The 23,037-nt window shown below is 47.3% G+C and overlaps 1 protein-coding gene across 1 annotated transcript in view; it reads right to left on the reverse strand.

The window, feature by feature from the left end:
- Positions 1-2,295: 2,295 nt before the first annotated feature.
- LOC144605001 (GTPase KRas) overlaps positions 2,296-23,037 on the reverse strand; it is a 51,947-nt gene continuing 31,205 nt past the window's right edge. The window contains exons 3-5 of the mRNA XM_078420015.1: positions 18,838-19,016; positions 15,181-15,340; positions 2,296-4,236 (exon numbers count right to left, since the gene is read on the reverse strand). Of these exons, the coding sequence (XP_078276141.1) occupies positions 4,120-4,236; positions 15,181-15,340; positions 18,838-19,016 (456 nt within the window). The 3' untranslated portion in view covers positions 2,296-4,119. The remainder of the gene's footprint in view (positions 4,237-15,180; positions 15,341-18,837; positions 19,017-23,037) is intronic.

Here is a 23,037-nt window from a genome sequence, read left to right on the forward strand (position 1 = left end):
TGGTGGAACACAGGGACCTATAAGTGCAAGTACTATAAGCACAAGGCCTGAAGGATCTTGCTGGAGGCATTACCCCAGTTCATAGGGTTGCCAACTGTCCCGTATTAGCCAGGACATCCCGTATTTTGGGCTCAAGTGGTTGGTCGTGTACGGGACCGCCCTTGTCCCGTATTAGGCCCAGACACTGTAGGCCCGGACACTGTAGCCCAGGGGCCGCTGAAGTCTCGGACAGTGTAGGCCCAGGCGCTGCCTAATGGAGGTTGCATAGCAACCCACCTCCCGGCCTGGGCGGCCACCATTGGTGGAGCGTGAGCACGTGGCCTCTGGCTGGGTGACGTTACCCTTTGTCCCTTATTTTGGAGTGAGGAAGTTGGCAACTCTACCGGTTGTCCCTCCTCACGGTTCTCTGGTCGTCGGAGGACGGGCAGGGTGCGGGCCAGGCGGTTTTCCCCTATAGGCCTCCGACGGTCGAGCTACTGGCTCCCTATTTACACGTCATGCATTCAGCAAAAGGGAGTTCAGCGACACTTGGTTCCAGTGCTCCTCACCCATTGAGTCCTATCTGGGACACGTGAGTTTTTCACCAGACTAAGGAGGAATCTGGCAAATAGTCCTCAAGTGGCACATCAATGATGGTCTTTAGATAACCCACGATGGCAAATTGGGCCATAGATAGAACCACATTTTCTGCCAAGGTGGTCAAGGAAGTACTAACCGTTGCTCTTTTGAACATCCCAAGATTGTGTTTTAATTCCATATTCTTCATCATTGAATGTAAAGGCGAGGAAAATCACGACCTTACCGTCACCAGACCCACGGCATCCGATGGTCAAGTACTGGTAACACTGATCCTTCAAATGACAGCCGATAGACATAAAATGCTGGAGTAACTCAGCGGGACAGGCAGCATCTCTGGAGAGGAGGAATGGGTGACGTTTAAACAAGAGACAATAGGTGCAGGAGGAGGCCATTCGGCCCTTCGAGCCAGCACCGCCATTCACTGTGATCATGGCTGATCATTCTCAATCAGTACCCCGTTCCTGCCTTCTCCCCATACCCCCTGACTCCGCTATCCTTAAGAGCTCTGTCCAGCTCTCTCTTGAATGCATTCAGAGAATTGGCCTCCACTGCCTTCTGAGGCAGAGTATTCCACAGGCCAAGACTCTTCAAATGACGGCGATGTGTTAACTATCAGGAACCACTTGAGGTGTAACTTTGAGTTTATTTCAGGGATTAAAAATGAAGCATAGTTGACAGACACAAGGAACTGCACTTGCTGGAGTAGTGGTGCGTAGTTCACAATGTCCTGGAGCAACTCGGCAGATCAGGCGGCATTTCCTGAGGGAACGGCGTTTCCGGCCCGAAGACCAGAGAACTGATGAGGTGGGAGCTACCGGGGACGTTGGACATGAGAAGTAAGGACCGGTTGGAGGGCGAACCAGGGTAACGCCTGCAACACCTTCAAGGTCGGCTGCAGGAGGTGCCCCCTGGGACTTAAAGATGGCCGGGCCAGGCGAGGAGAGGACAGGAGAGGGATGTCGGTTCGCGGACCGTGCCGGTCGATGGCGACTGAGGAAGGCCCTGCAGGAGCCTGGGGCTTACCTGGATCGGGAGCTGCTCTAGTAGATATAGAGTGCGTGGGTGGAGCAGACTTTGGGAAATAGCGCCTGTATGTACAAATATGCAAAAAGAATTTCACTGTGCAGTTGCACACATGACAAATTAAGCACCATTGACTGTTGGAATTTATATTTTTTAATTTTGCCCAGGGATACTGCAGAAGGGGTGGCATGCTGGTGCAGTGGTAGAGCTGCTCACAGTGCCAGAGACCCGAGTTTGATCCTGACTACAGGTGCTATAAGAAAATAACTGCAGATGCTGGTAAAAATCGAAGGTATTTATTCACAAAATGCTGGAGTAACTCAGCAGGTCAGGCAGACCTGCTGAGTTACTCCAGCATTTTGTGAATAACTGACTACGGGTGCTGTCCGTACGGAGTTTGTACGTTCTCCCTGTGATCGTGTGGGTTTTCTCCGGGTGCTCCAGATTCCTCCCACACCCCAAAGACGTACAAGTTTGTAGGTTAATTGGCTTCGATTAAAAAAAAATGTAAATTGTCCCCAGTGTATAGGATAGTGTACGAGATGATCGCTGGTTGGTGCGGACTCGGTGGGCCGAAGAGCCTGTTTCCACACTGTATCTCTAAACCCGACTCAAACCATTGCCTCAGTCGTCATCTATAACCACTGCTTTACATCTAGGAAGCACACTGCGAGCAAATCTTTAAAAGGTCAGAACAAGATTGAATCGTTTTATTATTTGACTTAAAGTACAATTTTTGTCATCAAAGCCATTGTGACAAATACCAGACAAACTTCTAAAAACTTCTATAAAACTGGCCTTCAGTTCTGTGGAGCATTAATCCACATGCCCAAATCAGCACACTTAAGAATTCGGAGAGGTATTGTCGACAAAGCATATAACATATAAAATCTGCACCTCGGGCTTTACAACCTTATAAAAATGTAGTTAAAATATATGTAGGAAAGAACTGCAGATGCTGGTTTAAATCGAAGGTAGACACAAAATGCTGGAGTAACTCAGCGGGTCAGGCAGCATCTCTGGAGTGAAGGAATAAGTGACTTTTTGGGTCGAGACCTTTCTTCAGACTGATGGCAGGGGAGGGGGCGGGACAGAGATAAACTGTAGTCGGAGACAGTAAGACTGGTGGGAGAACTGGGAAGGGGACAGAGGTGTCAACTTCTCTATATCGGCGAGACCAAGAGCAGGCTCGGCGATCGTTTCGCTCAACACCTTCGCTCAGTCCACCTTAATGTACCTGATCTCCCGGTGGCTCAGCACTTCAACTCTCCCTCCCACTCCCAATCTGACCTTTCTGTCCTGGGCCTCCTCCATTGCCAGAGTGAGGCCCAGCGCAAATTGGAGGAACTGCTCATATTTCACTTGGGTAGTTTACACCCCAGCGGTATGAACATTGACTTCTCTAACTTCATATAGCCCTTGCTTTCCCTCTCTATCCCCTCCCCTATCCCAGTTCTCCCACTAGTCTTACTGTCTCCGACTACATTCTATCTTTGTCCCGCCCCCCTCTCCTGACATCAGTCTGAAGAAGGGTCTCGACCCGAAACATCGCCCATTCCTTCTCTCCACAGATGATACCTGATCCGCTGAGTTACTTCAGCATTTTGTGTCTAGTTAAAATATATTCCAGGTAAACCAAACACAAGAGAGAGATTCCATTAAGTTGTTGGCACTGAAGTGAAAATGTATCGTATATATTTTCAGCATGATAAATAAAGCTGGAGAGTGTACAGAGAGGATTTACCAGAATGTTGCCAGGACTAGAGTCTGAGCTATAGGGAGAGGTTGAGCAGGCTGGGACTCTATTCCTTGGAGTGCAGGAGAATGAGGGGTGATCTTGTAGAGGTGCACAAAATCATGAGAGGAATAGATCGGGTAGATGCTCAGAGGCTCTTGCCCAGAGTTAGGGAAACCGAGGACATAGGTTCAAGGTGAAGGGGATTTTTTTTTAATAGGAATCGGAGTGGTAACGTTTTTACACTAAGGGTGGTGGGTGTATGGAACAAGCTGCCAGAAGAGGTACAGTCGTTGAGGCCAGAACTATCCTGATGTTTAAGAAACAGTAAGACAGGTACATGGATAGGACAGGTTTGGAGGGATACGGGCCAAATGCAGGCAGGTGGGACTAGTGTAGATGGGACATGTTGGCCGGTGTGGGAAAGTTGGGCCGAAGGGCTCATTTTCACACTGTATGGCTATGACTCTATAAACATGCTGAGAAAAATAAAAGCATAGTTACATGCACAGGAGCCCCAGCGAACTTGTCAATTAGCTTCCCGACTGACAAGAGTAATGGTAGACACCCAGGGAATACTGGAACAGGAATGAAACAAAGCATACACAACATTTTTCTTTTCATCTGTCACAATCTAACAGCCATCATTTCCATTAAGCAAAATCTGGTAAGAGTACTGATAAAAAGAAAGCCTAATAATTTAGTGCAATGTACAAAAAATACAAAAGATAATCAGGTTTTATTTTTCCAGCTAAGCAAACATCTTCCACAGTAAACCCTATTCACATAATGAAACACTTTTTCTTGGATTTCTTTTTCTTCTTTTTGCCATCTTTACTCATTTTCTCTTTGTGTTTCCGAATTTCACGGACGAGTGTGTAGAATGCATCATCGACACCCTGGAAATAATGAAGAAAAATCAACTCGTTTGTTTTCATACCAGTTATTCACACAGTTAGGCTTAGAGTCATAGAGTCAGACAGTGCGGGAACAGGCTCCTCGGCCCAACTTGTCCACACCGGCCAACATGTTTAGCTTACTTTAGAGATACAGCGCGGAAACAGGACCTTCGGCCCACCGAGTCTGCACTGACCCTCGATCCCCGCATATTAACACTGTCCTACACACACACACTAGGGACAATTTACACATACACCAAGCCAATTAACCTACATACCTGTAATTCTTTGGAGTGTGGGAGGAAACTGAAGATCTCAGAGAAAATCCACGCGGTCACGGGGAGAACGTATAAACTCCGTACAGACAGCACCCGCAGTCAGGATCGAGCTCGGGTCTCTGGTGCTGCAAGCGCTGTAAGGCAGCAACTCTACCGCTCTGCCACGGTGGCCGCCTCATCTACACTACTCCCACCGGTCTGCGTTTGGCCCATGTCCCTCTAAACCTGTGCTATCCAGTTCAGCTCAGTTTATTGTCACGTGTACCGAGGTACAGTGAAAAGCTTTTGCTGCGCGCAAACCACAGCAGAAAGACAATACATGACTACAATCGAGCCATTTACAGTGTATAGATACATAATAAGGGAATAACGTTCAGTGCGAGGTAAAGCCAGCAAGGTCCGATCACGGATAGTCCGAGGGTCACCAAAGAGGTAGATGGTAGTTCAGCACTGCTCTCTGGTTGTGGTCCATGGACCTGTCTAAATGTTTCTTAAATGTTGCGATACTACCTGCTACCTGCTCTGGTAGCTCGTTCCATACACCCACCACCCTATGTGTGAAAAAGTTACCCCCTAGGTTCCTATTAAATCTTTCCATCACTTATCTGAAATTTATCATATCATCATATCATATATATACAGCCGGAAACAGGCCTTTTCGGCCCACCAAGTCCGTGCCGCCCAGTGATCCCCGTACATTAACACTATCCTACACCCACTAGGGACAATTTTTACATTTACCCAGCCAATTAACCTATGTCCTCTGGTTCTCGGGCATCTTAATCTGAAGTTTGGTATTTTAATAAACACACACACACACACACACACATACAGGAAAGAAGGGGTGGGCGCTGCTTTACATCCTCGTCATCCACCCCGAGTAGTTCTACGGAACTGGCAAAATGTGCAGCAAAGCGTCAACTACAGCACTCTGAAGCACCAATTGCCACTTTTGATTGTTGTACTTGACATGCGAAAGAAGAAGATAGGAAAGAAAAGACCAAAACGTGCTGGAGTAACCCAGCGAGTCGGGCAACAACTGTGGAGGACATGAAGAGGTGACGTTTCCACTCGGGGCCCTTCTACAGACTGAAGGGCCCCGACCCAAATCATCACCTATCCATGTTCTCCAGAGATGCTGTCTGACCTGCTGAGTTAATCCAGCGCTGTCATTTTCTTGACATTTGCAGATCCTTGCATCTCCACACAAAACTGGAGTCTGCCTTCAAGAACACTTTTAGAAAGGAAACATGGATGAATTTCTTTAGTCAGAGGGTGGTGAATCTGTGGAATTCATTGATTCAGACGGCTGTGGAAGCCGTCAATAGATATTTTTAAGGCGAATTCTTGATTAGCAAAGGTGTCAGGGGTGATGGGGAGAAGGCAGGAGAATGGGGTTGAGAGGGAAAGATGGATCAACCATGATTGAATGGCAAGTGGTGACTTAATGGGCTGAATGGCCTAATTCTCTCCTATAACTTATGAACTGAATTAGTATTATTTCCCCTGTGATGGCTGGACCTAAAAAGGCAATCTAACAAATGCAGATCCACTGAAAGGCAACACGCACTGGGCATTAGGTTAAAGAAAATCTTCTGATCTTTACAGAACAAGATATGAGCAAGTGGACAAAAAGGTTGTCAGTGGATGAATATAACCACAGGAAATGTTAATGCCTTGCCTTCATTTAAGGTCATAAGTAATAGGAGCAAAATTAGGCCATTCGGCCCATCAGGTCTACTCCACCATTCAATCAGTCTGAAAGGTCACCCATTCCTTCTCTCCAGAGATGCTGCCTGACCCGCTGAGTTACTCCAGCATTTTGTGTCCAACTTCAATTTAGACCAGCATCTGCAGTTTTTTTCCTACACATTCAATCATGGTTGATCTATCTCTCCCTCCCTGGGGTTACCATTCTCCTGCCTTCTCCCCATAACCCCTGACACCCGTACTAATCTAGAATCTATCTGTCTCTGCCTTAGAAATATCCATCAACTTGGCCTCTACGACCTTCTGTGGCAATGAATTCCACAGATTCACCACCCTCAGATGAAAGAAATTCCTCCTCATCTTCTTCCTAAAGGAAGGTCCTTTAATTCCGAGGCTCTGACCTCCAGTCCTAGACTCTCCCACTAAACGTTAGTCTTCCACTTCCCATCAGTTCAGCTTGGCCCATGGGAACAGAGCAGCATCCCAAGATCAGACACTTTGTTCATCTGCCAGGTGAGAGGGTGTGTGAGGAGGGAAGGGGTGAATGGGTGCGAGGAATCGCCATTATAATTCCTAGGCCCCAGTGCCCTTGCAATGTAAAGCCTCCTCCGGCCTACAAAGGAAGGTCAGTTTAGAGATGTAGCATAGACACAAACCCCTTTGGCCCACTGAGTGTGTGTGAAGCAGAGAATCTATGCTATTAGCTGATATAGTCAATTAGAGATATTGTATTTTGTTGTAGTAGAGATGGTTTATTTTGTTGTTTTAGCTAATATAAAATGAATGCTTATTTTCAGTGGAAAGCAGTAAGATGGATGCTTGTGGCAGAAATGTTATCCTTGGGAACAGAATGTGTTTGTCCCTTTACGAATGATAAGGAGTATACAGAATAGGGGTTCTTGTCCTCACCCACTACTCTGTCTGACTGTGTGAGTGCTGTGTATTGAAACAGTAAAGCAAGGGGTCATGCAGCTGTGAGATTGCTCGTCTATAGAGATAAAGAAAGTTTCTTTCTTAATAACAACTCCTTATATGGGTGCGTGTGAAAGTAGGAAAAGTTTTGAATGCGTTTCACCGAAAGCATGGGACTTGTATTAATGGTTTGGTTTCTGAGCATGTGACCTGTATTAATGATTTTGTTTTCTCTGTAACCATGGGAATTGTATCAGATTTGTAATTGGTCCTTAATTTTATCTGTTACGCCCCTTTTTCCTTTCTGTATAAAAAAGTAAACAACCGTGGAGAAGTTGTTCTTCCCCTCCCCTGAGTTGAGATCTTTTCAGACACTAGTGTTGTGTCTGGAGATCTTCTCGGGAAGAACCCCATGGTGGAATAAATCTGATGTGCTAATCCAGTATTACGTGTGATTATTCAGACTGAAGGTAAAGAACTTGATTTAACAAAGCAACCATTGACACGTTATCCCACTTTCCCTCCATTCTCAGACCAATTTGTCATATGTTGAAAGACTGGAGCGACTAGGCTTGTATACACTGGAATTTAGAAGGATGCGAGGGGACCTTATCGAAACGCATAAGATTATTAAGGGGTTGGACACGTTAGAGGCAGGAAACATGTTCCCAATGTTGGGGGAGTCCAGAACAAGGGGCCACAGTTTAAGAATAAGGGGTAGGCCATTTAGAACGGAGATGAGGAAAAACTTTTTCAGTCAGAGAGTTGTGAATCTGTGGAATTCTCTGCCTCAGAAGGCAGTGGAGGCCAATTCGCTTAATGCATTCAAGAGAGAGCGAGATAGAGCTCTTAAGGATAGCGGAGTCAGGGGGTATGGGGAGAAGGCAAGAATGGGGTACTGATTGAAAATAATCAGCCATGATCACATTGAATGGCGGTGCTGGCTCGAAGGGCCGAATGGCCTACTCCTGCACCTATTGTCTATTTACAGAGGGCCAATTAACCTACCTACCTGCATGCCTTTGGGACGTGGGAGAACTGGGAAGAAACTCACACAGTCACAGGGAGGATTTAGAGTCATTTATCAAATGACTGATTTGGACAACACCATCCAAAAGGGAGGAAGAAGCAGATACAATAATACATTCAGAGGATAGGGTTTTTGGATAAAATATACAGGTATGTGGGGTGGAGGGGTTGAGTAAGTGAAACTAGAACTCTTATGTGAGGTTGAAGAGTCCCGCCCTGAAACATCACCTATTCCTTTTCTCCAGAGATGCTGTCTGACCCGCTGAGTTTCACCAGCCTTTTGCGTCCATCTTCGGTGTAAAAACAGCATTTGTTTAGTTCCCACCTGCCCAGGTTTGTCGGAGAATCGGGTAGTTCCCACCTGCCCAGGTTTGTACGAGATTCAGGTAGTTCCCACCTGCCCAGGTTTGTACGAGAATCAGGTAGTTCCCACCTACCCAGGTGTGTAGGAGAATTGGCCCTTGTGTGTCGGGGGTAGAGGAGTAAGTGGAAGTGGGGAAGATTCCAACAAGGGGACATAGCTTCAGAATTGAGGGACAAAGGTTTAGGGGTAACATGAGGGGGAACTTCTTTACTCAGAGGGTTGTGGCTGTATGGAATGGGCTTCCGGTGGAATTGGTGGAGGCTGGCTCGATTTTATTATTTAAGAGTAAATTGGATAGGTATATGGATAGGAGGGGATTGGAGGGTTATGGTCTGAGTGCAGGTAGATGAGACTAGGTCAGGGAGAATGGTCGGCGTGGACTGGTAGGGCCGGACAGGCCTGTTTCCATGCTGTAGTTGTTATATGTTATGTTATGTTACTATTAACATATAACAACATATAACATATAACAACTACAGCATGGAAACAGGCCTGTCCGGCCCTACCAGTCCACGCCGACCATTCTCCCTGACCTAGTCTCATCTACCTGCACTCAGACCATAACCCTCCAATCCCCTCCTATCCATATACCTATCCAATTTACTCTTAAATAATAAAATCGAGCCAGCCTCCACCACTTCCACCGGAAGTCCATTCCATACAGCCACAACCCTCTGAGTAAAGAAGTTACCCCTCATGTTACCCCTAAACCTTTGTCCCTCAATTCTGAAGCTATGTCCCCTTGTTGGAATCTTCCCCACTCTCAAAGGGAAAAGCCTACCCACGTCAACTCTGTCGGTCCCTCTCAAAATTTAAAAAACCTCTATCAAGTCCCCCCTCAACCTTCTACGCTCCAAAGAATAAAGACCCAACCTGTTCAACCTCTCTCTGTAGCCTAAGTGCTGAAACCCAGGCAACATTCTAGTAAATCTCCTCTGTACCCTCTCCATTTTGTCGACATCCTTCCTATAATTTGGCGACCAGAACTGCACACCATACTCCAGATTCGGCCTCACCAATGCCCTGTACAATTTCAACATTACATCCCAACTTTTATACTCGATGCTCTGATTTATAAAGGCAAGCATACCAAACGCCTTCTTCACCACCCTATCCACATGAGATTCCACCTTCAGGGAACAATGCACAGTTATTCCCAGATCCCTCTGTTCCACTGCATTCCTCAATTCCCTACCATTTACCCTGTACGTCCTATTTTGATTTGTCCTACCAAAATGCAGCACCTCACACTTATCAGCATTAAACTCCATCTGCCATCTTTCAGCCCACCCTTCCAAAAGGCCCAAGTCTCTCTGTAGACTTTGAAAATCTACCTCACTATCAACTACTCCACCTATCTTAGTATCATCTGCATATTTACTAATCCAATTTGCCACACCATCATCCAGATCATTAATGTAAATGACAAACAACAGTGGACCCAACACAGATCCTTGGGGCACTCCACTAGACACTGGCCTCCAACCTGACATACAATTGTCAACCGTTACCCTCTGGTATCTCCCATTCAGCCATTGTTGAATCCATCTTGCAACCTCACTATTAATACCCAACGATTTAACCTTCTTAATCAACCTTCCATGTGGAACCTTGTCAAATGCCTTACTGAAGTCCATATAGACAACATCCACAGCCTTGCCCTTATCAATTTCCCTGGTAACCTCTTCAAAAAATTCAAGAAGATTAGTCAAACATGACCTTCCAGGCACAAATCCATGTTGACTGTTTCTAATCAGGCCTTGATTATCCAAATAATTATATATATTGTCCCTAAGTATCTTTTCCATTAATTTTCCCACCACAGACGTCAAACTAATAGGTCTATAATTGCTAGGTTTACTTTTAGAACCTTTTTTAAACAACGGCACAACATGCGCAATGCGCCAATCTTCCGGCACCATCCCTGTTTCTAATGACGTTTGAAATATTTCCGTCATAGCCCCTACTATTTCTGCACTAACTTCCCTCAATGTCCTAGGGAATATCCTATCAGGACCTGGAGACTTATCCACTTTTATATTCTTCAAAAGTGTCCGTACCTCCTCTTCTTTAATCCTCCTAATTTCCATCACTACTCTACTTGTTTCGCTTACCTCACATAATTCAATATCCTTCTCCTCGGTAAATACCGAAGAAAAGAAATTGTTTAATATCTCCCCCATTTCTTCCGGCTCAGCACATAGCTGTCCACTCTGACTCTCTAATGGACCAATTTTATCCCTCACTATCCTTTTGCTATTGACATATCTGTAGAACCCCTTGGGGTTTACTTTTACATTACTTGCCAAAGCAGCCTCATATCTTTTTTTCGCTTTTCTAATTTCCTTCTTAAGATTCCTTTTACATTCTTTATATTCCTCAAGAACCTCATTTACTCCCTGCCGCTTATATTTATTGTATATCTCCCTCTTTTTCCGAACCAAGTGTCCAATTTCCCTGGAAAACCACGGCTCTTTCAAATTATTATTCTTTCCTTTCCACCGAACAGGGACATATAAGAAACATTCAGGCAGGTACATGGATAGGACAGGTTTAGTGGGATATGGGCCAAACGCAGGCAGGTGGGACCAGTGTAGATGGGACATGTTGGTAGGTGTGGGCACGTTGGGCTGAAAGTGCTGTTCCCACAGTGTATGACTGATCGCTGACTGGTTCGCACGCGACCAGAGCTTTTCACTGTACCTTGGTGCACGTGACAGTAAACTTAACTGATCTAAACTGAATTGCAATTGTGTCCTGTAATACAAGTATGTTATGGTGAGAGGGGCAAAGTTTAAAGGAGATGCAAGGGGCAAGGTTTTTATTAAAGAGAGGGTGGTGGGTGCCTGAAGTGCACTGCCAGGGATGGTGGAGGCAGATACGTCATTCATTGTTCCTTATCTCTCTACATCACCATCTATATCTCGTTTCCCTTATCCCCAACCAGTCTGAAGAAGGGTCTCGACCCGAAACGTCACCCATTCCTTCTCTCCAGAGATGCTGCCTATCCCGCAGAGTTACTCCAGCTTTTCGTGTCTACCTTACGTTTAAGAGGCTTTTGGATTGGCACATGGATATGCAGAAAATGGAAGGATATGAATTATGTGCAGGCAGATATATCTAATAGTTTATCTTAGTTTAGTTTAGAGACACAGCACAGAAACACTGTGCTGTGCTATGATTTTATGATCAAGACAGCTGCAAGCCAATTATCCAAAAGGCAGGCCTTTTGCTCTACCGACTCCGCACCGACCAGCGATCCCCGCACACTAACACTATCCTACACACACGAGGGACAATGTACATTTATACCAAGCCAATTCACCTACAAACCTGCACGTCTTTGGAATGTGGGAGGAATCTGAAGAACTCGGAGAAAACACACGCAGGTCATGGGGAGAACGTACAAACTCCACACAGACATGCACCAGAGGTTAGGATTGAACCCGGGATCTCTGGCGCTGTAAGGCAACAACTCTACCGCTGTGCCGCCCTTGTCTGTCGCACACATTGTGCGCCTAAGGGCTTGTACTTGTGCTGCACTCTTCTAGATTATCTATATACTAAAATTCTCGTTTGTTTCTGAACTACAGCCAAAACAGTACACAGTAGCGCGACAATTTTAGGCCCACCTTACTCACCGTCGTCCCTTTGGTGCTAATGGAAGAAGTTTCATTGAAATCGGTGTTATATTTTTAAAGTTATTCACATTTTAATGTTTAAATCTATCTCCTAGGGAGGGAGGGGGGGGGGAGCAGGGAGGATAAGGGGTGTTGAGGTGGATGGAGAGGGGATGGGGAAGGGGGGCAGGGGAGTGGAGGAGGAGGGGGAGGAAGAGGGGGAGGAGGGAGGGAAGGGGGAGGGGAGGGAGGAGGGAAGGAGGAAGGAGGGAAGGGGCGAGGGGGGAGAGAGGAGAGGGGGGGAGAGAGGAGAGTGGGGAGAGAGGAGAGGGGGAGAGAGGGGAGAGAGGAGAGGGGGGAGAGAGGAGAGGGGGGGAGAGAGGAGAGTGGGGAGAGAGGAGAGGGGGAAAGAGGAGAGCGGTAGCGCAGCGGTAGAGTTGCTGCTTTACAGCGAATGCAGCGCCGGAGACTCAGGTTCGATCCTGACTACGGGTGCTGCACTGTAAGGAGTTTGTACGTTCTCCCCGTGACCTGCGTGGGTTTTCTCCGAGATCTTCGGTTTCCTCCCACACTCCAAAGACGTACAGGTATGTAGGTTAATTGGCTGGGTAAATGTAAAAATTGTCCCTAGTGGGTGTAGGATAGTGTTAATGTACGGGGATCGCTGGGCGGCACGGACTTGGAGGGCCGAAAAGGCCTGTTTCCGGCTGTATATATATGATATGATATGATATGAGAGGGGAGAGAGGAGAGGGGGGGGAGAGGAGAGGGGGGGGGGGAGAGGAGAGGGGGGGAGGAGAGGAGAGGGGGGGAGAGAGGAGAGGGGGGGAGAGAGGAGAGGGGGGGAGAGAGGAGAGGGGGGGAGAGAGGAGAGGGGGGGAGAGAGGAGAGGGGGGGAGAGAGGAGAGGGGGGGAGAGAGGAGAGGGGGGGAGAGAGGAGAGGGGGGGAGAGAGGAGAGGGGGGAGAGAGGAGAGGGGGGGAGAGAGGAGAGGGGGGGAGAGAGGAGAGGGGGGGAGAGAGGAGAGGGGGGAGAGAGGAGAGGGGGGAGAGAGGAGAGGGGGGGAGAGAGGAGAGGGGGGGAGAGAGGAGAGGGGGGGAGAGAGGAGAGGGGGGGAGAGAGGAGAGGGGGGGAGAGAGGTGAGGGGGGGAGAGAGGAGAGGGGGGGAGAGAGGAGAGGGGGGGAGAGAGGAGAGGGGGGGGGGGGGTGAGAAGAGCATGCTGCACCAATGCAGGAGAGATTTGGGCCTAACGGGTCCACTTGGTCTAGTCCCTTCTAAAAGGGACACAAGTAATCTGTCCCAAGCATTCCACAGTGACCTTTTAAAATAAAAAGGAAACAGGATCTTGTATTTTAAAACACAAAACTTACCACGTCACATGATAATACATTTAAAGGGCACACAACGTACAGTCTTCTCCTCAACGTTCAGCTTTCGCGACCTATACTGGCGAATCTCGCGTACCAGTGTATAAAAAGCATCCTCCACTCTCTGCATTGTAAAACACAACTCCTTCAATGATCATTCGCACAACAGACAAACCGAGGCTCCGGTCGGTGGAAGCCGCCACAAAGCTAGGAAATTTGCACAAAATCCAAATCAATCTTTGAAGTAAATTAACTAATTTTGGAATAACACTATTGATTCGAGACTCCGACATGCACATGATTCAAGGAGTTGTGATTTTAGTCAGACAGAGATTTAAAACAAAAAAAATCAAACACCATCACAAAAGAAGTGCTGGGAGCAGTAATCAGCGAATCACAAGTCATTGGTTATTAGTAGAGAAAGAAGAGGACCATAAAGTAGCAACAATTGTAGGAACGAACCAGAAATGATTTATTCCCACCTTACTGCAGTACAATTTTTCAAATCATGTCCAGGTCAGTATCTTTGAAGATGGAAACTTCAAGTCCAGAGCTGTAGAACAGCATTTTGAAGACTTTCACCCCCACTGCGGGCCACCTTTAGTGGCAGTTCACAAGTCAGAGCGCCACATTGTGTAGCTTTTATAAAGCAAGCTTTTATAAAGCAAGCATATAGAGTAAAGCTCCCAGTATCCCGAATCAGGCATCGTGGTTGTCGTTTGCCTCTGCTCAAAGCAAACTCAGACAATTTGCAAAACTGAAATCCAATCACTTCAAAGCGTAGCATTAACATTGCAATGGACGTTTTGTCAAATTTTTAAAAAAAATCGTTGGAGCTCATCCGTACAATTGTCAAATCCGCTTTATGTTTCAAATCCACACAAATGTTTGATTATTATATTTAGCTTAGTGATTCAGCACAGAAACAGGCCCTCCGGCCCACCGTGTTCGCGCCGATCAGCGATCCCCGCACACCAACACTATCCCACACTCACACTAGGGACAATTTACATTTATACCAAGCCAATTCACCTACAAACCTGTACATCTTTGGAGTGCGGGAGGAAAGTGAAGATCACGGAGAAAACCCACGCAGGTCACGGGGTGAAAGTACAAACTCCGTACAGACAGCACCTGTAGTCGGGATGGAATCCGGGTCTCCGGCGCTGTAAGGCAGCAACTCTACCGCCACCTTTGGTATGCTGTTTGACACAGACATTGTGGGCCTAAGACCCTGTGTTTGTGCTGCACTCTTCTAGATTATCTCTTCTAAAAGGGACACAAGGGGCAGATTGCCACGAGTTGTGAGGATTTTATGATCACGGCAGCTGCAAGCCAATTGTCCAAGAGGCAGACCATTTAACAATGCCAAAGCGAATCTCATTTATCCTTTCCATTTCCTGGAATACTCTGATTTTTTTTAAAGCTCTTTTAACGATGCTCTTTAGAGGTTGATTTTAACATTACGATGATCGGGCAAAACGGAGAAAGACGGATGAAGGTTTTGCTTTCAGAGGGCAAAGAAGTCAACTGATGCCGAGTTGAATCAGGGAGCTACTCACAACACAAATGTGGACAGGACATTACGTCAGCAGAACCCACTGCAGTATTTTGATTAAATCATTTCTCGAGTCACACAACTCTGCCCTGCGCTCATCACCCACCAGTCGCGTTTTGGCCGACGTTTCGATGAAGGGAATCCCGTAACTGCGTGCGAGATCCTGCGCTTGCTTGGTGTCCACAGTCCGTGAGGGCAGGTCGCATTTATTTCCCACCAATACCATCGGCACGTCCTCAGAGTCTTTTACCCTTTTGATCTGCTCTCTGCAAAGGGAGAGAAAGAAGCTTACCCCACAGTTCATTACTTGAATTTAGTTTAGAGATATAGGGCGGAAACAGGCCCTTCGGCCCACCGGGTCCGCGCCGACCAGCGATCCCCGCACATTAACACTATCCCACACACACCTGGGACAATTTACAATTGTGCCAAGCCAATTAGCCTACAGACCTGTACGCCTTTGGAGTGTGGGAGGAAACCGGAGATCTCGGAGAAAACCCACGCAGGTCACGGGGAGAAAGTACAGACAAATGCTTGTAGTCAGGATTGAACCCGTCTCTGATGCGGGCAGCGCTGTAAGGCAGCAACACTAACGCTGCGCCACCATGCCGCATGAATTTGGATTAGTTATTTGAATAACAACAGGCCGGGACACACCCGGCAAGCAGGCCCGGTTCACCCGCCTCAGACTCCGGCGCGAACAGTACCCTGTCCAAAGGCTCGGCAGACGATGTAACCGTGAGGGTTTGGAAGTTGGGAGGTCATGTTGCACTTGCTTAAGACGTTGGTGAGGCCGCATTTAGAGTATTGTGTTCAGTTCTGGGCACCATGTTACTGGAAAGATGTTGTCAAGCTGGGAAAGGTGCAGAGAAAATTTACCAGGATGTTGCCAGGGCTCGAGGGCCTGAGCTACAGGGAGAGGTTGAGGAGGCTGGGACTCTATTCCTTGGAGCGCAGGAGGATGAGGGGGGAATACTATAGAGGTGTATAAAATCATGCGAAATAGATCGGGTAGATGCACAGAGTCTCTTGTCCAGAGTAGGAGAATGGAGAACCAGAGGACACAGGTTTAAGGTGAAGGAGAAAAGATTTAACCGGAATCTGAGGGATAGTTTTTCCACACAGAGGGTGGTGGGTGTATGGTACAAGCTGCCAGAGGAGGTAGTTGAGGCTGGGACTATCCCAACGTTTAAGAAACAGTTAGACATGTACATTGAGAGGACAGGTTTGGAGGGATATGTGCCAAAACGCAGGCAGGTTGGGACTAGTGTAGATGGGACATGTTGGCCGGTGTGGGCAAGTTGGGCTGAAGGGCCCATATCCATATTGTATCACTCTGTGTCTAAGAGGGAGCTGGAGATGTCGGACATGAGGGGCAAGTTGGCCGCCATTGGTGGAGTGGGAGCACGTGGCCACTGGCTGGGTGAGGTCACGTGGTGACATCACCTTTTGTCCCTTATTTGGGATTGAGAAAGTTGGCAAACCCTACTGATGGGTGATCTTATAGAGGTTTATAAAATCATGAGGGGTATTGATAGGGTGAAAGCATTAAAGAGTCTTTTACTCAGGGTAGGTGAACCAAGAACCAGAGAACATGTGTTAAAGTTGAGAGGGGGTATGATTGAATAGGAACTAGAGGGGCAATTTATTCCACAGAGGGTGGTGGGTGTATGGAATGAGCTAGCTGTCAGAGGAGGTAGTTGAGGCAAGTACTATTACAAGATTTAGAAGACATCTGGACAGGTACATGGATTGGAAAGGTTCAGAGGGATATGGCCCAAACGCAGACAGGTGGGATTAGCGTACTTGGGGGCATCTTGGTCGGCATGGGCAAGTAGGGCCGAAGGGCCTGTTTCTGTACTGTGTGACTCGACAACTCTTATCCAGCAGAGCTGTAATGTGTCCACACCCCACAACACTTGTGATTCACAACGAAACAGCCAGTTTAGTGTTGATCCATGCCTAACATTTTGATAGTGGTTATTTTACTCAATTGGAACTGTGGGGAGAATGCCCGATTCAATCATCTTGCACTGTGCGGGTCAAGGAGACGTGTACAGGGAGTCATTCTCTTCGTTGGAGAACTCCACTTGAAGCCAATTATGACAGATAGATTTGTGAACTTGCTGTGCCTAACTACTCCAGCTTTATGTGTCTATCTTCAGTGGAAACCAGCATCTGCAGTTCCTTCAAACACATTTTGTCCGCTCTGCTGTGAAATCTCCTCAAGGTGTGTCTACTTTGAAAAAATCCCCGCCGAGAGTTCTGCAACATTCTCTCTCGCCACTCCCCCTGTGTTTCCTGCTTATTGCGTATCTTTCGTTCATTTGTCCTTGGTACCTTCTACATCTAAAGAAGGGTCTTGACCAGTAACGTCACCCATTCCTTTTCTCCAGAGATGCTGCCTGACCCGCTGAGTTACTCCAGCATTTTGTGTCCGTCTTTAGCCCTCAACAAAACACCTTTACTAAAGCATGGAAGTTTATCTCACTTATATCCCATCACAAATGTGGACTCAAACAACACGACCATCTGGCACGTTGTGTCAGTCCCACAGCGAAACCATGACCTCCATCGCAAGCACTGGCTAACCCTGAACATGATCCGCACCCACCCTCCATGCAAGAACAGCCCATCACCTGCACAAGTGGGGGGGTGACAGACAGACAGCCCTGCTTGCGACTGCGGATGTCCAGACCAGACCATCCTACACATCGTGAATGACTGCTCACTGAGGCTTTTCCCTGGTAGCATCAAGGCCCATCCACCCAGCAACTGATGCTGCCCTGGCCTGGCCTGGGTGTCTACCCTTGACCTACAACCTTCGGCTGTGCCTGCCATCCGCAAGAAGACGATTGTGTCGGTTCAAGCCTTCCAAAGAAGTTTTCAAATTGTCACATTCCTTCTCCAGAGATACGTTAATGTGCGCCTCACAGATCCAGAGACCTGGGTTCGATCGGGCGCTGTCTGTGTGGAGTTTGCACGTCCTCCCTGTGACCCCATGGCTTCCTCCTCGTGCTCTGGTTTCCTCCCACATCCCAAAGACATGCAGGTTTGTAGATTAATCAGCCTCTGTAAAATTGCCCCTAGTGTGCAGGGAATGGATGGGAACGTGAGATAACATAAATCTAGGGTGAGCGATGGTCGTCATGGACACGGTGGGCCGAAGGGCCTGTTTCCACGCTGTATCCCCAAATGTTCCCATTTGAAGTTTGAGGCCAATCTCCGTAAATAAACGACCCTTTGAAACTTTCCCCCATTATTTTTGAAAACTGGTCTTGGTGTCAAATTCAACGGACTTGCTTTGTCATGTGTTGAAGGAATGCAGCGACAGGGCTTGTATACACTGGAATTTAGAAGGATGAGGGGAAATCTTATTGATACATGTAAGATTATTAAGAGATTGGACACACTAGAGGTAGGAAACATGTTCCCGATGTTGGGGGGAGTCCAGAACCAGGGGCCACAGTTTAAGAATAAGGGGTAGGCCATTTAGAACGGAGATGAGGAAAAACTTTTTCACTCAGAGAGTTGTGAAGCTGAGGAACTCTCTGCCTCAGAAGGCAGTGGAAGCCAATTCTCTGGATGCTTTCAAGAGAGAGTTAGATAGGGCTCTTAAAGATAGCGGAATCAGGGGGTATGGGGAGAAGGCAGGAATGGGCTACTATTGTGGATGATCAGCCATGATCACGGTGAATGGTGGTACTCCTGCACCTATTGTCTATTGGAAGAGAGGGAGATCACAACCCATTTGAAAGCCCACCTATAATGATGGATATCTTCGAATGACTTGGAATTATTGATGGCAAAGACACACAGGAAGCCCTCGCCCGTTCTCATGTACTGATCTCGCATCGCACTGTACTCCTCTTGACCCGCCGTGTCGAGGATATCTAACAGGCACGTTTCTCCATCAATCACAACTTGTTTTCTGTAGGAATCCTAAGGACCAACCAAACGAGAGACAAAGTTAGAACATCAGGTGCAAATTCCTCAAGAGGCAGCAAGTACAGTGTTGACGTTTACTATTAACTCGTTTGTCAGACACAGTGAAAAGCTCTGGTTTATCACACTCTCCAAGCAAATCACATGATACTACATACAAATACAGTCAAGCCAGTAGGTGGAGCAAAGCAAAAGATGCAGAGTGCAGAATATAGTTCTCAGCATTGTAGCGCATCAGTTCCAGAGACAGAGTGCAATGTCCGCAATGGGGTAGAGGTGAATCGGACAGTGCCCTGGCTTGTGGAAGGGCCGTTCAGAAGCCTGATAACAGAGGGGAAGAAGCTGTTCCCGAGTCTGGTGGTGCACGCTTTCAAGCTTCTGCCCGCGAAAACATGGAGAAGGAATGACTGGAGTGGGAAAGGTCTTTCAGTCAGAGAGTTGTGAATCTGTGGAATTCTCTGCCTCAGAAGGCAGTGGAGGCCAATTCTCTGAATGCATTCAAGAGGGAGCTGGATAGAGCTCTTAAGGATAGCGGAGTCAGGGGGTATGGGGAGAAGGCAGGAACGGGGTACTGATTGAGAGTGATCAGCCATGATCGCATTGAATGGCGGTGCTGGCTCGAAGGGCCGAATGGCCTCCTCCTGCACCTATTGTCTATTGTCTTCAATTATGTTGCATGTAAGAAGGAACTACAGATGCTGGTTTAAACCGAAGATAGACACAAAAGGCTGGAGTAACTCAGCAGGACAGGCAGCATCTCTGGAGAGAAGGAATAGGTGAAGAAGGCAAAGAAGGGTCTCAACCCAAAATGTCACCGATTCCTTCTCTCCAGAGATGCTGAGTTACTCCAGCTTTTTTGTGTCTATCTTTGATTATGTTGGTTGCTTTCCCGAGGCAGCCATGAAGTGCGAACAACATGACTGCACGCGGTAGAGCTGCAGCCGTACAGATCCGGACCCAGCTGCGATCCTGACTACGGGTGCTGTCTGTGCAGAGTCTGTACGTTCTCCTGTGACTTTTCCCCGGGTGCTCCAGTTTCCTCCTACATTCCAAAGTCGTGCAGGTTTGTAGGTGAATTGGCTTCTGTAAATTACTTCTTGAGTGTTGGACGCCAAAGTGGGATAACTGAACATGTGAATGGGCGATCAATGGTCAGCATGGATTTTGTGGGCTGAAGGGTCCGTTTCTGTAAACTAAACATAGCTGGAGTCAATGGTGGGGGACCTACCCCATTGTGGACATTGGACTTTGTTTCTGGCATCAGTGCCTAACAATGCTGAGAACGATATTCTGTACTCCATCTTTCCATTCACTTGACCCATTGTTTGTGTGCTTGGCTTGATTATATTTAATCTGATTGAAGTAGATGGAGTCAATGGTTTGGACAATGCACTGGGCTACATTAACAATTTTCTGCAATTTCTTGCGGTCTTGGGCAGAGCTGTTCCCAAACCCTGAAGAAGGGTCTTGACCCGAAACGTCACCCATTCCTTCTCTCCCGAGATGCTGCCTGACCCGCTGAGTTACTCCAATATTGTGTGTCTACCCAAACCCAGCTGTTCAGTTCAGTTTATTGTCACGTGTACCGAGGTACAGTGAAAAGCTTTTGTTGCGTTGTTATCCGGTCAGCGGAAAGACAATACATGATTACAATCGAGCCATTCACAGTGTACAGATACATGATAAGGGAATAACGTTTAGTGCAAGGTAAAGCCCGTTCAAAGATAGTCCGAGGGTCACCAATGAGGTAGATAGCTGTGTTGCAGCTCGACAGTATGCTTTCTAAGGTGTATTTGTGGATATATATAAGAGTTGTTGGAAAAATGCTGGAATTCCTCAGTCTCCAGTAGATGTAGAAGCATTGTAGGAAAAAAAACTGCAGATGCTAGTTTAAATCGAAGGTAGACACAAAATGCTAGAGTAACTCAGCGGGTCAGGCAGCATCACTGGAGAGTTACTCCACCTTTTTTTGTCTACCTTCGATGTAGAAGCATTGGTGTGTCCTCTCGGCTGTGACGGTTGACCAGGTTCGACAGCCATCAAACATACTGGACAATCACCCAAAGGCATAGACTTATCCATGACGACACAGGGAGGCACGGTGGCGCAGCGGTAGAGTTGCTGCCTTACTGCGCTTGCAGCACCAGAGACCCGGGTTCCATCCCGACTACGGGTGCTGTCTTCACTGAGTTTGTACGTTCTCCCCGTGACCTGCGTGGGTTTTCTCCGAGACCTTCGGTTTCCTCCCACACTCCAAAGACGTTTGGGACGTATGGGTAAATTAGCTTGCGTTTCTATACTTGGTACAAGTGTAAATTGTCCCTAGTGTGTGTAGGCTTGTGTTAGCATGTGGGGATCGCTGGTCGGTGCCGACTCGGCGGGCCGAAGGGCCTGTTCCCGCGCTGTATCTCAAAACTAAACTAAAAACTGAAGTAGGATGTCACGATTTACCCAGGGAACAACAATCGTAGGAGAGATAGTGAAACACTGACAACTATATTCTGCACTCTATCTCCTCCTCAGCTCCATCTATTGTTCTTGAGTTTGAAATGATTGTATGGTATATCTGATCTGCTTGGATAGCATGCTAAACAAAGCTTTTCACTGCACCTCGGTACACGTGACAATAATAAACCTAACCCTACCCCTCATGTGGCCCCAAGGTCTCAAATACGTCCAACATTTAACTCTTCAAAAGAAAACATTTCAAATACCAAAATAAACCATTCACATAAAATATAGAACAGTATAGCATAAAGACAGGCCCTTCCACCCACAATGCATGTGCCAAACATAATACAACTAAACTAATCTCCTCTGCCCTCACATGACCCATATCCATCCATTCACTGCATATCCATGTGCCGATCTAAAAGTCTTTTAAACACCATTATACATCTGCCACCACCACCACCCTTCACAGTGTATTCCAGGCACCCACCATCCTCTGTGTAATAAATTCCTTTAAATCTTGCCCATCTAACCTGAAAGCTATGCCCTCTAGTCTTTGACATTACCAGCCTGGGGAGAAGGTTCTGACTGTCTACCTTATCCATGCCTCTAATCTGTTTATATATTTCTATCAGGTCTCCCCTCAGTTTCTGATAGGGTTGCCAACTGTCCCGTATTAGTCGGGACATCCCGTATATTGGGCTAAATTGGTTTGTCCCGTACGGGACCACCCTTGTCCCGTATTAGGCCCGGGGGGTGCTGTAGGCCTGGACACTGTAGGCCCGGAGTTGGTGGAGCAGGAGCACGTGACCGCTGGCTGAGTGAGGTCACATGGGGCGCGGGGCGGTGACGTCACCCTTTGTCCCTTATTTGGGGAGTGGGAAAAATGCCAACCCTAGTTTCTGATGTTCCAGGGAAAACAATCCAAGTGTGTCCACTCTCTCTCTACCTAGCCAATACCTTCTAATCCAGGCAGCATGCTGGTAAACCTCTTCCACAACCTCTCCAAAGCCTCCACATCCTTCCTGTAATGGGGCGACCAGAACTGCATGCAATACTCCAGATGCGGCCTAACCAACGCCCCATAAAGCTGCAGCATGGCTTCCTGACCCTTACACTCAATGCCCTGATTTACGAAGGCAAGTGTGCCATATGCCTCCTTTATCACTCGATCTATGTGCATTGCCACTTTCAGGCACTAACATACGAGCACTCAGAAAGTAACCTAAATTAACTCAAGTTATTCTCATATTTTCACTTCTGTCCACAGTCACTTCTTGCTAGCTATTAAAACTAGTCGTTCTACTGGATTCAGAAGGTCGTGTTCATAAGTGATAGGAGCAGAATTAGGCCATTCAGCCCATCAAGTCTACTCCACCATTCAATCATGGCTGATGTGCTGAATTGTACCAGAGTAATTTTAACATTAACTGGACCACGAGTGGACCCGTTGGGCCCAAACCTCTCCTGCATTGGTGTAGCACCCTCTCCTATCATCCCCTCCTCCCCCTTCCCCCCCTCCCCCTCCGTGCTGCTAAAGATAATTACCATCCTGATCATGACATAA

Source organism: Rhinoraja longicauda, chromosome 23 (genome assembly GCF_053455715.1).
Source record: "Rhinoraja longicauda isolate Sanriku21f chromosome 23, sRhiLon1.1, whole genome shotgun sequence".
In the NCBI taxonomy this organism is placed as follows: domain Eukaryota; kingdom Metazoa; phylum Chordata; class Chondrichthyes; order Rajiformes; family Arhynchobatidae; genus Rhinoraja; species Rhinoraja longicauda.